The sequence below is a fragment of the Pongo pygmaeus genome, chromosome 20 (genome assembly GCF_028885625.2).
Source record: "Pongo pygmaeus isolate AG05252 chromosome 20, NHGRI_mPonPyg2-v2.0_pri, whole genome shotgun sequence".
Lineage (NCBI taxonomy): Eukaryota > Metazoa > Chordata > Mammalia > Primates > Hominidae > Pongo > Pongo pygmaeus.
Genome location: NC_072393.2, coordinates 61,768,991 through 61,784,006, shown reverse-complemented (window position 1 = coordinate 61,784,006; position 15,016 = coordinate 61,768,991). Strand labels below are relative to the sequence as shown.

Genomic DNA, 15,016 nt, shown 5'->3' with positions numbered 1-15,016 from the left:
AAATAATGGCCTTCAGGACTGGGCGCAGTGGCTCACGCCTGTAATCCCAGCACTTTGGGAGGCCGAGGCAGGCGAATCACGAGGTCAGGAGTTCGAGACCAGCCTGGCGAACATGGTGAAACCCCATCTCTACTAAAAATGCAAAAAATTAGCTGGGCGTGGTGTTGGGCACCTGTAATCCCAGCTACTCGGGAGGCTGAGGCAGGAGAATCGCTTGAACCCAGGAGGCGGAGGTTGCAGTGAGCTGAGATCACACCACTGCACTCCAGCCCAGGTGACAGTGCAAGACTCAGTCTAAAAAAAAAAAAAAGAATAATGGCCATCCAAGTTGCTGCGAATGCCATTATTTCATTCTGTTTTCTGTTTTATGGCTGAGTAGTATTCCATGGTGTATATATACCATATTTTCTTTATCCACTCATTGGGTGATGATGGGCATTTAGGTTGGTTCCGTATTTTTGCAATTGCAAATTGTCCTTCTATAAACATGCATGTGTATGTGTCTTTTGCATATGACTTCTTTTCCTCTGGGTAGATACCCAGTAGTGGGATTGCTGGATCGAATGGTAGATCTACTTTCAGTTCTTTAAGGAATCTCCACACTGGTTTCCATAGTAGTTGTACTAGTTTACATTCCCACCAACAGTGTAAAAGTGTTCCCTTTTTACCACATCCATGCCAACATCTATTATATTTTTTTAATTATGGCCATTCTCGCAGGGGTAAGGTATTATCTCATTGTGGGTTTAATTCGCATTTCCCTGATAATGAGTGATGCTAAGCAGTTTTCATATGTTTGTTGGCTGTTTGCAATATCTTCTTTTGAAAGAATTGTCCATTCATGTCCTTTGCCTACTTTTTCATTGGATAATTTTTTTTTCTTGCTGATTTGTTAGAGCTCCTTGTAAATTCTGGATATTAGTCCTTTGTGAGATGTATAGCTTTCAAATATTAAAATAATGGCAAAAACCTTGATTTATTTTGCACCAACCTTAATATAAGGTGAGCGATGAGGATCCAGTTTCATTTTTCTACATGTGGCTTGCCAGTTTCCCCAGCACCATTTATTGAGTAGGGTGTCCTTTCCCCATTTTATGCTTTTGTATGCTTTGTTGAAGATCAGTTGATTATTGTGGCATGAGGACAGAGGAAGAACATGGTTAACAGAGAGTATTCCCTACCTACCACAACATGTAGTTCCTTCTAAAATACCATGTTTTCCTTATTTATTATGTTTCATTTTTGGTTCTATCTTCCTCAACTACAGTAAGCCCTTTGTCTATCTGTTCTCTGATGCATCCCAAGGGCAAAGATCTTTGTCTATCTGATCTCCGATAAATCCCAAGCACCCAGATTGGTGCCTGGCACATAGTAGGTGCTCAATAAATATTGGTTGAATGTATAACATCTTCAGTCTGTCAGGCGCCCTGCTAGGGACTGAGGACAAGATCCATGCTCTGCTGGGGCTAATCTTCTAGTTGGGAAGAGTCAAACACACAAGCAGGCAAATAATTGCAAATCCTGATAGATCATGAAGTTCAAAGAGGATGAAGCAAAGAGAGCATGGGAGGGGAGGAAAGAGGAGAGAAGCTGCTGTGAGGGGGTGACGAGTTAGGGTAAACCTAGGAGATGAGAAGACGGAGGGGGGAAAAGCACGACTGGCACAAGGAACTGCCTGTCCAACTGTCCTCAGGGTAAAAAGCTTGGCCTATTCCAGGAACAAACAGAAAAAGGCAAGGGAGCCTCAGGAGATGGTGCAAGGGCTTATGGGTTTTTGGGGAGTCTGGGGTTTATGCAAAATGTAGTGGGGAGGAGGACTCTTGAGTTTTCAGCTGGGGTGGGGCATGTTGGGATTTGTGTAAAGCAGGGAGCAAACTATAGCTCAAGGGCCTACTTTGGCCACTGCCTGTTTTTGGAAACACACCCATTAGTTTTCTTAGGAGCTACAAGGGCAGAGTTTAGTGAGTTGGACCAGAGACCAATGGACCACAGCATCGGAAAACCTTTTTGGAAAAGGTCTGCCTTCCCGGTTTTCAGGTGATTATTCAGGGTACAGGTGATCCCTCCCGCTCCCTCACCCCAAGTCCAATCTATACCAGTTGCTGTTGACATCATCTCATTGCTTCCCCCATTCCTAATGCCACCAATCCTGCTTGGAGCCACCATCATCCCACCTGAACAAAGGTAATCATCTCCTCATTGGCCTCCCTGTTTCTTTTCATAAGTCTGACGGAGTCATTCTCTGCTCAAAGCCACCAATGCCTCCCCATTGCTCAAAAAACAGACATACTTTTCACCATGGCCTAGGAGGCGCACCAGCACCCCCTCACCTCTCCCACCTCAGAGCCCTCTACTTGCTCTGCCTCACTCCAACCCAGCCTCACTGGCCTCCTAATGTTCCCTAAAAGCACCAAGCACAATCTCCTTGACACCTGCTGTTCCCTTTGCTCAAAATGCTTTTCCCATAGACCTTCCAACAGCCCAAATGACCTTTCCTCAGACAGATTTTCCCTGCCCAGCCAAGGTAAAATGGCAGCCCCATCCCTCCCTCTCGAACCTCCCCCTCCCATTAATTGTTCATGTCTTTATCACTTGCTAATTGTTCTTCAGTCTTTATCAGTTGCTGACATGATGGTATAGACTTACTTGCTATCTGGCTCCCGCACCAGGATGTAAGATCCATGAAAGTCGAGGCTTTGTCCCTTTTATTCTCTGCTGTATCCCATAGCATCCTGGCAGCTAGAGTGTAGATGCTAATAGAGAAAAACAAATGTATTGAATAAATGCAGGTATCCAGAAGGGATCATAATAATTAATAATATCCACCCATCATGGTTGTTACAAGGATTAAATGACATCAAGCATGTAAAGAAACTAGAACAGGGTCTGGCACACAGCAAATAATACATAATAACCATTAGTATTATCATCATTATTGTTATGTCTTTTGGGTGGATTTTTAAGATCCAGACGAATTTAGCCACTAGCTTTGCCTTGTCCCGGCTGGGGAACCCCGAGCAAGTCACTTTACCTCCTGCTCCTTCAGTTTCCTTGTCTGTTAATTGGGCTGGAATCCTCCACACCCAGCAGGCTAAAATTGAAGATCAGCAAAATGCTTATCGGCAAAATGGGATGATGGTGACTCTAAGCAGGACTGGTGGCATGGGGGATGGGAGGAAGTGATCAGGTTCAGCAGATGACGTCAACAGGAACTGGTATAGATTGGACCTGGGGTGAGGGAGCAGGAAGGGATCACCTGTAGCCATTTCTCCACAAACCAGTTATGATGATGACTTTTTATGCTGTAGCTGTTTCTTCTCTTGTTTTGGGTTTGTTTGTTTTGTACATATTGGTGGGGGACTCTCACTATGTTGCCCAGGCTGGTCTCGAACTCCTGGGCTCAAGTGATTGACCTACCTTGGCCTCCCAAAGTTCTGAGATTATGGGCGTGAGTCACTGTACCCGACCATGTAGGCTTTTTTTGTTTTTTGGTTTTTTTTTGCTTTTTTGTTTTTTGAAACAGGGTCTTGTCTGTTGCCCAGGCTGGGGTGCAGTGGTGAGATCTCAGTTCACTGCAACCTCCACATCCCGGCTTTAACCAATTCTCCCATCTCAGCCTCACGAGTAGCTGGGATTACAGGGCTGCATCAACACACCTGGCTAATTTTTGTATTTTTAGTACAGATGGGGTTTCACCATGTTGGCCAGGCTGGTCTTGAACTCCTGACCTCAGGTAATCCACCAGCTTCAGCCTCCCAAAGTGCTGGGATTACAGGCGTGAGCTACCATGCCTGACCTTGGCCATGTAGATTTCTTTCACACCTTCCTTATTCCTTCTTCAGAAGCTGAGGCCCCATGAGGGGAAGCTGGTAGCCAGGGGTCTTTTCAGGTATCTGTGGCCCAATTAGGCCCAGATGTTAATGCTGTCATCCACGGCTGGAAAAGGCCAAGAAACTAAGAAGAGCTGTGGACGCACAGACTGGCAGAGACACCGAGAGGGCACTGCGACCGCACTGCACAGATGAGCAAAGGATGGCCAACTTCAGCATTCCCTCCTCCTCTCTAAGCACCTCCAAAAGGCCTGCTCAGGGAGCTCTGGCCACCGTTCTCAAGCAATTGCCTGACGTTTTTACTGACACTGAGGGCTGGAGACAGTCCCTTTCCCAGGCAGCTATGCGTCCATTTCCTAGAGAGGGAAACTGAGTCCCAGAGAAGGCGGGTGTGGCTGGAGGCCATGGGTCAGTCACAGGCAGAACCATGCCCTGAATAAACGTCTTGGCACTCTCTGACTTCTTTCCCTGGCATCACAACGGATCCCAGTGCCCATTTGTCACATAAGGAAACTGAGGCTGGCGTCTTCGATGAAGCCTGGCAGGGGTCGGGGTCACACACGGAGTGCAAGGCTGTCCAAGCCTTCAAGGTCATTCTGACTGATCTCTGAGCCTTAGCAATACAGGACGTGGGCCCAAGAGCATTTCCAGCACAAAATGGCGCCTTGTAGAAAAATGTAGCCGGAGTTCCAGCGCCCACCTCCACCACGGCTCAAAGGAGGGGGCGCGGGCGGCAGCGCACACTTCATTTGCATATATAAAAATCAACGGATTTCGTTGGCTGGCAGCGGTTTGATATGCACGAAACTGGGTCGTCCTCTGACCGGTCTCTGTCAGCCATTGGCCCATGCGAGTCTCGTGACCCACCAGTCACTAAAGCGCATCCCTATTGGCCCGAGCGCCTTCCATCAGGCGTTTAAAACCCCGAGTCCCGCCTCTCCTCGCCACGCTCCAGCCCCCAGGAAGACCGTTAGTCGCGTGCGCGACTTCCTCAGCGTCAGGGCGCGCCCGCGCGTATGCCGGGCCGTGGCGGCGTCTCATTCAAACGGCCCAATCAGCGGCCGCGTCGCCTTCCCCGTCCCCTTCCTCTCTTCTTCCCCTTTTCAGCCCCTCCCTTCTTTAAGAACCCTCCCCGACCCCCGCGGGCCCCCATTGGCCGGCCTGCTACCCAGCCCTCTCCGCCACTTCCCTCGCTTCTGACCACAGTTTGCGGGGAAGGGAGCGAGCGCGTCGAACACCAAGGAACGTGCGCGCTGACGTCACGGTTGAGGCTCGGGTCTGAGGGGCCGCGGAGGGCGTGGCCTGCGGGCGGTTATAAAGAGGCCGTGGTGCGCGCGCGGCCGGTTCAGTGCTGCCGGGCACCGGGGCGGCGGATTAGGGTAGGCTGTGCGCGGCGGACGTCGGAGGCAGCGGGGAGCGGAGCGGGGCCGCCGGGGCCTCTCCAGGGCCGCAGCGGCAGCAGTTGGGCCCCCCGCCCCGGCCGGCGGACCGAAGAACGCAGGAAGGGGGCCGGGGGGACCCGCCCCCGGCCGGCCGCAGCCATGGTGAGCACGGGCGGTGAGGCCCAAGAGGGTGGTCCGAGGTGTCCCTGAGGGAGGAGGTGGAGTCTCAGGGGCCTCCGACGGGCGGCCTTGAGGGGTTTGAGGGCCAGCCTGGGGGTCCCTGACCCGGGATGGGCCCGAGGGCCTTCCCGCAGGCGGAGCAGGAGCTCGGGCGGCCCGCAGTCTCCCTGGCGGCGAGGGCTCCGGGCGCTTTGCGGCCCGCCCATGGGTGTTACCAGGAGCAAAGACGCCCCGCCGCCATCTCCAGACCTGAGCCGGGGTTTCAAGGATGCTCTAACCAAAAATTAGTGGAGAAGGGGGAGAGAGTAGATCTCTGGTCTACGTGGAACCACTGGGGCCCAAGCAGGGTTAGGAGCGGGCTTTAGGGGGTGGTTTCTAGGGTGGGTGGAGTTATCTGCAAGCCCCCCCCGTGAACCGCCCCCATTTCTGTTGGAAACTCTGCCTGGGCTGGTGGCTTGAAGCATCCTGGGTGAGAGTCTGGGAGTTCAACGGTGATTGACAGCCTGGGGCCACTGAGTCAAGACTTGGGCAGTCTCAGCATCTTTAGGCCCTGCGGGAAGTCCAGCTCTTAACACTCGCTCACCCTGCTCTCCCATCCGTGCTCAGAACTCCAACGTGGAGAACCTGCCCCCGCACATCATCCGCCTGGTGTACAAGGAGGTGACGACACTGACCGCAGACCCACCCGATGGCATCAAGGTCTTTCCCAACGAGGAGGACCTCACCGACCTCCAGGTCACCATCGAGGGCCCTGGTGAGTTTGGAAGGAAAGAGAGAAGGGGCTGCTGCTTAGATTCTCCATCACCCTGCTCTAGATCACCCTACCGGGAAGTACCCATTACAAGCTGGCCTCGTGTCAGGTGCTGGGGATGCATTGGTGGATAGGGCAGGACGCCACAAATGACAATTATGTACTCTTTTCCCGTAAGGGTTGACAAATACCTGGTTATTGAGTTAGTATATCATGGGACGGTACTCTACATTTGAAGCAAGGCTTTCAGACATGGCTTCCCTGGACCTGAGGGTGGGTAGGAATTAAGTAGGAATGGGAAGAGAGTTCCAGGTGGTGGGAATGGTGTCAGCAAGGGTCTGGGAGGGTGGGCCAGATGATCTCAAACTCCATCCTGCTGTGAGTGTCAGGGATGAGGAAACAAGCCAGATGCAGATTGTGCGGAGACGGGTCATAAATGATTTGCGGGTCACATGATTTGCGGAGCGATTTAGAATACTGTTTCATGCAGGCTACATTTCTATTATCACCAGAATTCCTACAAAGTCAGGATTTGAGCAGAGCCCGTGAAGGAATGGTCTCGTCCACTGTGGTGATGGTGGTAGGTGGTCAGGAAAGACTTGGCAGTGGTGACAGTTGAGGTCCTTCATGCCTTGCTGCAGGGGGCACGGGATCATGACAATGGGAAGGCTCCCAGAAAGGCCCTGGGGCAGGTGGAGCTGGGTGCTTGGTAAAAACACATGAAGAAAGTTGATGGTGAAGCTGCCAAGATCTTTTAGGGCTTCTAGGCCTCTGCAAGGAGTTTGTAGAGGAAGCTGGTGGAAGGTTTAAAGCAGGGGTGTGATAAATCCCTCCAAAGTTCCTATTGACTGAAGTGAGGAAAGCCGGCCTGGCAGGGGAAAGAACCCAGAGGCCAACCAGGAAGCTAGCCTTGGAGATGGGATGAGATTCGGGAGAGGACCTAGCAGGCCCATGCTCAGGCTGCTGATGGGCTAGGGGAGGGACAGTATTTTGACCCAAGCAAGTGGGTGAGTGGGAGAAGCGTTCACTGAGGTGGGAGGTTGTGGAGTTGACAGACAGTTGGATCCTTGATCTGAAAGGCATATAAGTGGGCATCTTATAGGAAAGTGCGTACTTGGGTCCCTGCCACCTGGGAAGGGCCTGTGACTGGAGTGGTCACTTGGGCTGAGAAGGGGTATCCAGGAGGGTGCAGACAAGCTTGATAGTGACACAGGTGGGGGCTCCAAGATGGGCATCATCTCTGACGTTCTGGGGGAGGTCCTGTGGCCCCCTAGGAACCCAGCCATTCTTGCTCTTTTTTTTTTTTCCTCTCTGAACGGAGTCTTGCTCTGTCACCTAGGCTGGAGTGCAATGGCGCAATCTCTGCTCACTGCAGCCTCTGCCTCCTGGGTTCAAGCAGTTCTCCTGCCTCAGCCTCCCAAGTAGTTGGGATTACAGGCGCGTACCACCATGCCCAGCTACTTTTTTGTATTTTTAGTAGAGACGGGGTTTCACCATGTTGGCCAGGCTGGTCTCGAACTCCTGACCTTGTGATCCACCTGCCTCAGCCTCCCAAAGTGCTGGGATTACAGGTGTGAGCCACCATGCTTGGTTTTTTTTTTTTTTTTTTTTTTTTTGGAAACAGAGTTTCACTCTTGTTGCCCAGGCTGGAGTGCAATGGCGCGATCTCGGCACACTGCAACCTCCGCCTCCCGGGTTCAAGGGATTCTTCTGCCTCAGCCCTCCGAGTAGCTGGGATTACAGGCATGCGCCACCACGCCTAGCTAATTTTGTATTTTTAGTAGAGACGGAGTTTCTCCATGTTGGCCCGGCTGGTCTTGAACTCCTGACCTCAGGTGATCCGCCCACCTCAGCCTCCCAAAGTGCTGAGATTAGAGGCGTGAGCCACCACACCTGGCCTCATGCTCTTAAGAATTCTACAGCCTGACTGGGCATGGTGGTTCACGCCTGTAATCTCAGCACTTTGGGAGGCTGAGGTGAACAAACTACTTGAGCCTAGGAGTGCAAGACCAGCTTGGGCAACATAGTGAGACCCTATCTCTTAAAAAAAAAAAAGTAGCCAGACCTGGTGGCATGCGCGTAATCCCAGCTACTTGGCAGGCTGAGATGGGAGGATCACCTGAGCCCAGGAATTGCAGGCTGCAGTGAACTGAGATTGTGCCACTGCACTCCAGCCTGGGTGACACAAGAGACCCTATTTCAAAAAAAGAAAAAATCCTCCAGTCTGTTGGCAGAGCTGGCGGGGCACCCACCTGCATCACAATCAGACCGCGGAGACTAGACTTTGGGGTGTTGAGGTGCCTTGGGACTCCTGAGTGCCCTGACCCTGTACCCCTCCCTCCACTCCAGAGGGGACCCCATATGCTGGAGGTCTGTTCCGCATGAAACTCCTGCTGGGGAAGGACTTCCCTGCCTCCCCACCCAAGGGCTACTTCCTGACCAAGATCTTCCACCCGAACGTGGGGGCCAATGGCGAGATCTGCGTCAACGTGCTCAAGAGGGACTGGACGGCTGAGCTGGGCATCCGACACGTACTGCTGGTGAGTTCTGGGCTGGGGCTGGGCCTCCTGCCTCCTGCCTCTGGAGGTCTGCTGGTGTCTGAGCCATAGCGCTTTGTTTAGTTTTTCTGAATCAACTCTGAAGTAGTTGAAGGTTTCCACATGAAAATCCATGTTGCTAGCTTTCCTAGAAAGACGAACAGTGCCAGACCCAGGACACCCAAGTACTGTTGAGAAGTGCCCAGGGGCACCTTACTATGCAACGAGTGGTGAGTTTGTATTGTAGGATGGTTTTTCTCTTCTCTCTTTTTAAAAAACAAGGATAGGGTAGGCCAGGTGCAGTGGATCACTTGAGCTCAGGAGTTCGAGACCAGCCTGGCCAACATGGTGAAACCATGTCTCTAGTAAAAATGCAAAAATTAGCCGGGCATGGTGGCACATGCCTGTAATCCCAGCTACTTGGGAGGCTTGAGGCAGGAGAATCGCTTGAGCCTGGGAGGCGGAGGTTGCAGTGAGCCAAGATCGCGCCACTGCACTCCAGCCTGGGTGACAGAGTGAGACTCTATCTCAAAAAAAATAAAATAAAATAAAAAATAAAACAGGAATGGGATCTCATTTGTTGCCCTGGCTGGTGTCGAACTCCTGAACTCAAGTGATCCTCCCACCTCGGCTTCCCAAGGTGCTGGGCTTATAGGAGTCAGCCACTGCGCCTACCCTGTAGGACAGTTTTCTGACAGGTGGAGGTCAAGGGTCTAGTTAGAAGCTCTCTTTCTTTCTTTTCTTTCTTCTTTCTTTCTTTCCTTTTTCTTTCTTCCCTTCTTTCCTTTTTGTTTTAAAGATACAGGCTTTTTGTTACCCAGGCTGGAGTGCAGTGGCGCAGTCATAGCTCACTGTAGCCTTGAACTCCTGGGCTCAGGTGATCTTCCTGCCTCAGCTTCCTGAATGGCTGGTGTTACAGGCATGCACCACCATACCCAGCTAGTTTTTATATTTTTATGGTTTGCAGAGATGGGGTCTCATTAGAGGCTTTTTTGCTAAAGCTGAGCTTACATGCCGTAAAACTCACTGTTCCAAAGTATACAGGTCAGTGGTTTTTTAATAGCAATAGGGTTCATAAACCAGTGTTTCTCAGCCAGAGGTGATTTTGCCCCCCAAGGGGTATTATGCATTGTCAGGAGACCAAAAAGGATGTCACAACTCGGGGGTGCCACTGCATCTAGTGAGTGGAGGCCAAGGGTGCTGCCCAAGTCCTGCAGGTACGAGATGGTTCCATGACACAGAATGACCTGGCTGCGGTGTTGCCGAGGTGGAGGCGTCCTGGTCTAGGCTGGCGCTCCAGGCTGCTTACAGCCTGCTGCCTCCCCACCCTTCCCACAACCTGAAAAACAAAAAGTTAACTAAATTTCTAATGAGTCCCTGAGGCACGTGGCAGAGAGGGTGGGGAATTGGGGTTTCCTGCCATGGGGAGGGAGAGGATTGAGCTCCAAGGTAAACAGACCCCAAACCTTTCCCTCCCACATGCACCGCCTCCCTTCCCCTGGGGTGTCATTGGAGGCTGCTGGGGACATTGGCACCGAGCTCCAGGCCTACTTGCTGCTAGGTCAGCATCTGGGCCTGTCAGGGGCTCAGCCAGACCTGCAGTTTGGGTGCAGTGATAAGAATTAGGGTGGGAACCTGCGTCCTGGTCACCATCAGTGATATCTGCTGAGCCAGGTACTGTGTGTGTCATAGTAGCTCCAGGGAGCAAACTGCTGTGGCCAGTTTGCCCAGACCCACTTCAGAGGGTCCAGCTGGGGCTGCTGGAGGCCTGGCTGCAGGTCATACCTCTGCACTCCAATTTACCCCTCAGGACGGGCTGTGAAGAGTGTTGAGAGGAATCTCTGGACCACCCTCGAAGTGCACCTCGGCCAGCAGTCCTGGTGTCTTGCCCTCTTGTGTGTGGTCCAACCCAGCTGGAGTCTTAGGCTGTGAACTTCGGATTTCTGATAAAAGACAGTGAGAGGTCAGGATTTATGCTGTATCTGGAAAGATGGGGAGCTTTAGAGTCCAACACGCAGGTGTGATTTCCTCAAATCCTGAGGCCCTGGGGAAGTCTCTTCCCTCTCTCCAGCCTCCAGGCCTCACTCATTGAACCAGAGGGCCTCTAAGGTCATGCTGAACTGCACGGAGGCAAATTCAAAACCATGATAGGACTCAAGTCTGGGGCTCAGGCAAGTAATGAACTCCTGAGAGGGGGCCTTGGTGTTTCCCCCATCACCCAGCAAGTTCCACAGAGGACCAGGGATATTTTAAACTATTGGGCCTATGGTATCGTGTCCTTTTGGGAACATCTGTTGTGAGGCAGGTCACAGGAAAGTGGCCTCTGAGGGAGACAGGGAGCAAAGATGAGGGAGGATGTAGCATAGGTGGGGCCTGGATCTGCAGCTGAGTTGGGAGCACAAGGAACAGCCAGAGCGGAGGCCACCCTCTTGTGGAGGCTTGGGGGTCCCTGTAGGTTGCCCGACCCACTGTGACCCTGGGCCTCTTCCCACAGACCATCAAGTGCCTGCTGATCCACCCTAACCCCGAGTCTGCACTCAACGAGGAGGCGGGCCGCCTGCTCTTGGAGAACTACGAGGAGTATGCGGCTCGGGCCCGTCTGCTCACAGAGATCCACGGGGGCGCCGGCGGGCCCAGCGGCAGGGCCGAAGCTGGTCGGGCCCTGGCCAGTGGCACTGCAGCTTCTTCCACCGACCCTGGGGCCCCAGGGGGCCCGGGAGGGGCTGAGGGTCCCATGGCCAAGAAGCATGCTGGCGAGCGCGATAAGAAGCTGGCGGCCAAGAAAAAGACGGACAAGAAGCGGGCGCTGCGGCGGCTGTAGTGGGCTCTCTTCCTCTTTCCACCCCCAACCTCTCCTGTCCCCTCCCTCCAACTCTGTCTCTAAGTTATTTAAATTATGGCTGGGGTCGGGGAGGGTACAGGGGGCACTGGGACCTGGATTTGTTTTTCTAAATAAAGTTGGAAAAGCAGCTTCTGTGTCTCACAGATGCCCCAGGACCGCTGCATGGTGCCACGTGGCTCTGGGAGTTTGGCTCCCCTGCACAGGCCCTGGGTCCTTGTAAAGCCTCATGGACTGCAGCAGTGGGTCCATCTAGCTCACCAGCCTTGCTGTTTGAGGTTTGGGTTCACCTCTTTGTTCTGTGGGGGTAGAGCAGTCACAACCCCCCTTTGGAGTCAGATTTCCAATCTAAAATGGGGTGAGGACCTGGAGCTGCTGCTCCTGGTGGCCTGAGTGGCACTGCCCTATTATTTCTCCCTCTAGAATAATGGACATGTTGGTGTGGCGGTGGTATTCCTGCTCAGGACGGCGCGAGCAGTCTGGCATGAGGCTCGCCTCGTCTGTCTGGTTCTAGACTGGGCCAAGGTTCAGTCCCCTTGAATCATCTGATCCCACTTTGTGCTAAAGATTGGTTTTTCCCTTGTGAGCAGCAAAGCCTGTTCCCACGTGTATATCTGCACAACAGATCACAAAGCCAGTGGCTTAAAACAACACCCACTTCAGACTTTCTGTTGGAAGTCTGGACACGGCTGAGCTAGTCTCTGCTCAGTGCTTTGCAGGCTAAAATGGAGGTATTGGTTGTTGGTGTTCCTTAGTCTGGGTCCTCTTCCAAGCTCATGGTTGTTGGCTGATTTCAGTTCTTGTAGAACTAGGGCCTTAGCTCCAAGAAGCTGCCCCTCCTTGGGCCCTGGCAGGTCTGATTTAAGGGCCCATTCCCTTTGAAGTGCGCACCCGATTAGGTCAGGCCCATCCAGATACTTAAGTGATAATGACTAAATCACAGGGGTAAGATCCCAGCTTAGTCTTAGTTTCTGCCCTCAAGGGGAAGGGATTAACCTGGGTGTGCACACCAGGGGGTGGGGAAACTTCCCATTCTATTAATGGGTTTAGGTTATTTAGACCAATGTCTCATTAATTTAAAAAAAAATAAAAAATAGGCCAGGCGCGATGGCTCATGCCTGTAATCCCAGCTTTAGGAGGTGAAAGGATCACTTGAGGCCAGGAGTTAAAGATGATGAGCATGGGCAGCACAGTGAGATCCCATCTCTACAAAAAGTAAAATACATTTACAATACAAATCTAAAAGTTCTGACCCATAGGAGAGTGGAAAACTCAAAGGCTGCTTTTGTCCTGAAAGAATTTGCCTATTCTAATAAAACAGCTGAGGTTGAAACGGCACTCAGCCTCTGAAAGGGGTCTGACCCTTCCTTGAGCCCTTGCCTCCAGTGACAATCTCCCAAGCTAAGGGAGAAAAGGAACCAAAAGTCTGCACTCCTCCCTACTCTAGCAGTGCAGGGAGCGAAGGAAAAACAAGGGAAGAAACCCTTCAGATTTTCAGATCAAATTCACATCACTGGCCGTCCAAGAAATCTTAAGCTCTGCATTTATCGTGAAGCATTTCTGCATGAGAGAAGCAAACAGTCCTTGCTGAAGGAAGGTGCCTGCATCCTGGGCCTCAGGGAACCCACTGAGATAATTTAACGTAGTGCATAATAAAAATAATATTTGCCCTTAGCCCCTGACAGAGTTCCTAAATCCCTTGTAATCTCCTGGGTATTAATAGGAGCAGTCTTTGACCTAGTGAAGTCATCTGTGGCGGGTCCCTGCGTAGCTTCAGGAAGGGGGTTGGTCACTAGAAATACCAAGACAGAATTAGACAGCTGGGAATGTCAGCCCCACCCATACCTACCAACCTCTGGGAAGAGAGGGGCTGAAGGTTGAGGTCAATGAGCGATGCTCAATGACTTGTCTAATATGCCCATGTAATGAAACCTCCATTAAAACACTAAACGAGGTTGGGCGCGGTGGCTCATGCCTGTAATCCCAGCACTTTGGGAGGCCAAGGCGGGCAGGTCACCTGAGGTCAGGTGTTCAAGACCAGCCTGGCCAACATGGTGAAACCCTGTCTCTACTAAAAATACAAAAATTAGCTGGACGTGGTGGTGCATGTCTGTAATCCCAGCTACTTGGAAGGCTGAGGCAGGAGAATCTCTAGAACCTGGGACACAGAGGTTTCAGTGAGCTGAGATCATGCCACTGCACTCCAGCCTGGGTGACAGAGCGAGACTCCGTCTCAAAGAAAAGAAAAAAAAATTAGCCAGGCATGGTAGTGTGCACCTGTAATCTCAGCTCTTCGGAGGCGGAGGTGTGAGAGTCACTTGAGATGGGCAGGTTGACGCTGCAGTGAGCTATGATCGTGCCACTGCACTCCAGCCTGGGTGACAGAGGGAGATCCTTCCTCAAAACAAACCGGGCACGGTGGTTCACCTGTAATCCCAGCATTTTGGGAGGCCGAGGCTGGTGGACCACTTCACGTCGGGAGTTCAAGAGCAGCCTACCCAACGTGGTGAAACCTCGTCTCAACCTCGTCTCAACTAAAAATATAAAAATCAGCCAGGCATTGTGGTGCATGCCCGTAGCCTCAGCTATTCAGGAGGCTGAGGCAGGAGAATTGCTTCAACCCAGGAGGCGGAGATTGCAGTGAGCCGAGATTGCACCACTGCACTCCAGTCTGGGCAATAGAGTGAGACTCTGTCTCAACACCCCTGCCACTCCCCCCAACACACACAACAAAATGTATAAAGAGTTCCTACAAATGAATAAGAAAAAAACACACAAAATGAAAGAAAAATTGGCAGAAACACTTGAACAAGCACTTCACAACACAGGAAATCCAAATGGTTACTCAACACATGTAAAGGTACTCAACATCATCAGTAATTGGAAAAATGCAAACATAAACCAAGATTGATGCCATTATACTCCTAGAAGAACAATTAAATCTGAGAATACCAAGTGTTGGCAAGGTGGCAGAGCACTAGGAACTCCTATAGACTCCAGTTGGAAGAGTGAGATGGTAAAGCCCGTTTTGAAACTTTGTAGTAAAGGCAAAAGAACTCAATACTCAACAACCTTTTTTGTTTCGGTTTGGTTTTCATTTACATCGAGGTTCCCTTTGTTTCTATTTCTTCACAACCATCCATGCCGGGGTAACTCCCTCCTCTGTCTCAAGCCCAAATCCCACTCTAGAAATTCACATTCCCATTTGTTTCTTTTTGTTTTTTTGAGACAGAGTTTCACTATGTCACCCAGCCTGGGGTGCAATGGCGCAATCTCAGCTCATTGCAACCTCTGTTTTATGGGTTTCAAGCGATTTTGTGCCTCAGACTCCCGAGTAGCTGGGATTACAGGCATGTGCCACCAAGCTGGGATAATTTTTGTATTTTTAGTAGAGACAGGGTTTCACCATGTTGGCCAGGCTGGTCTTGAACTCCTGGCCTCAAGTGATCCGCCTGCCTCAGCCTCCCAAAGTGCTGGGATTACAGGCGTGAGCCACC

General features: G+C 51.6%; 1 protein-coding gene and 2 long non-coding RNA genes across 3 annotated transcripts; 1 reads left to right on the top strand and 2 right to left on the bottom strand.

The window, feature by feature from the left end:
• Positions 1-225: 225 nt before the first annotated feature.
• On the bottom strand, positions 226-4,537 carry LOC134738822 (uncharacterized). Its single transcript, XR_010124939.1, has 3 exons — positions 3,032-4,537; positions 2,647-2,753; positions 226-1,107 (listed from the first exon to the last, which is right to left on the bottom strand). It is a non-coding gene; the product is annotated as an uncharacterized LOC134738822 (long non-coding RNA).
• A 526-nt stretch (positions 4,538-5,063) lies between these two features.
• On the top strand, positions 5,064-11,677 carry UBE2S (ubiquitin conjugating enzyme E2 S). Its single transcript, XM_054463847.2, has 4 exons — positions 5,064-5,374; positions 5,999-6,146; positions 8,493-8,683; positions 11,175-11,677. Exons 1-4 carry the CDS (start codon positions 5,372-5,374, stop codon positions 11,499-11,501), a joined length of 669 nt encoding a protein of 222 aa, XP_054319822.2. The 5' UTR covers positions 5,064-5,371; the 3' UTR covers positions 11,502-11,677.
• Positions 9,720-10,773, bottom strand: LOC134738821 (uncharacterized). The gene is made up of 2 exons (XR_010124938.1): positions 10,466-10,773; positions 9,720-10,019 (listed from the first exon to the last, which is right to left on the bottom strand). It is a non-coding gene; the product is annotated as an uncharacterized LOC134738821 (long non-coding RNA).
• Positions 11,678-15,016: the final 3,339 nt, after the last annotated feature.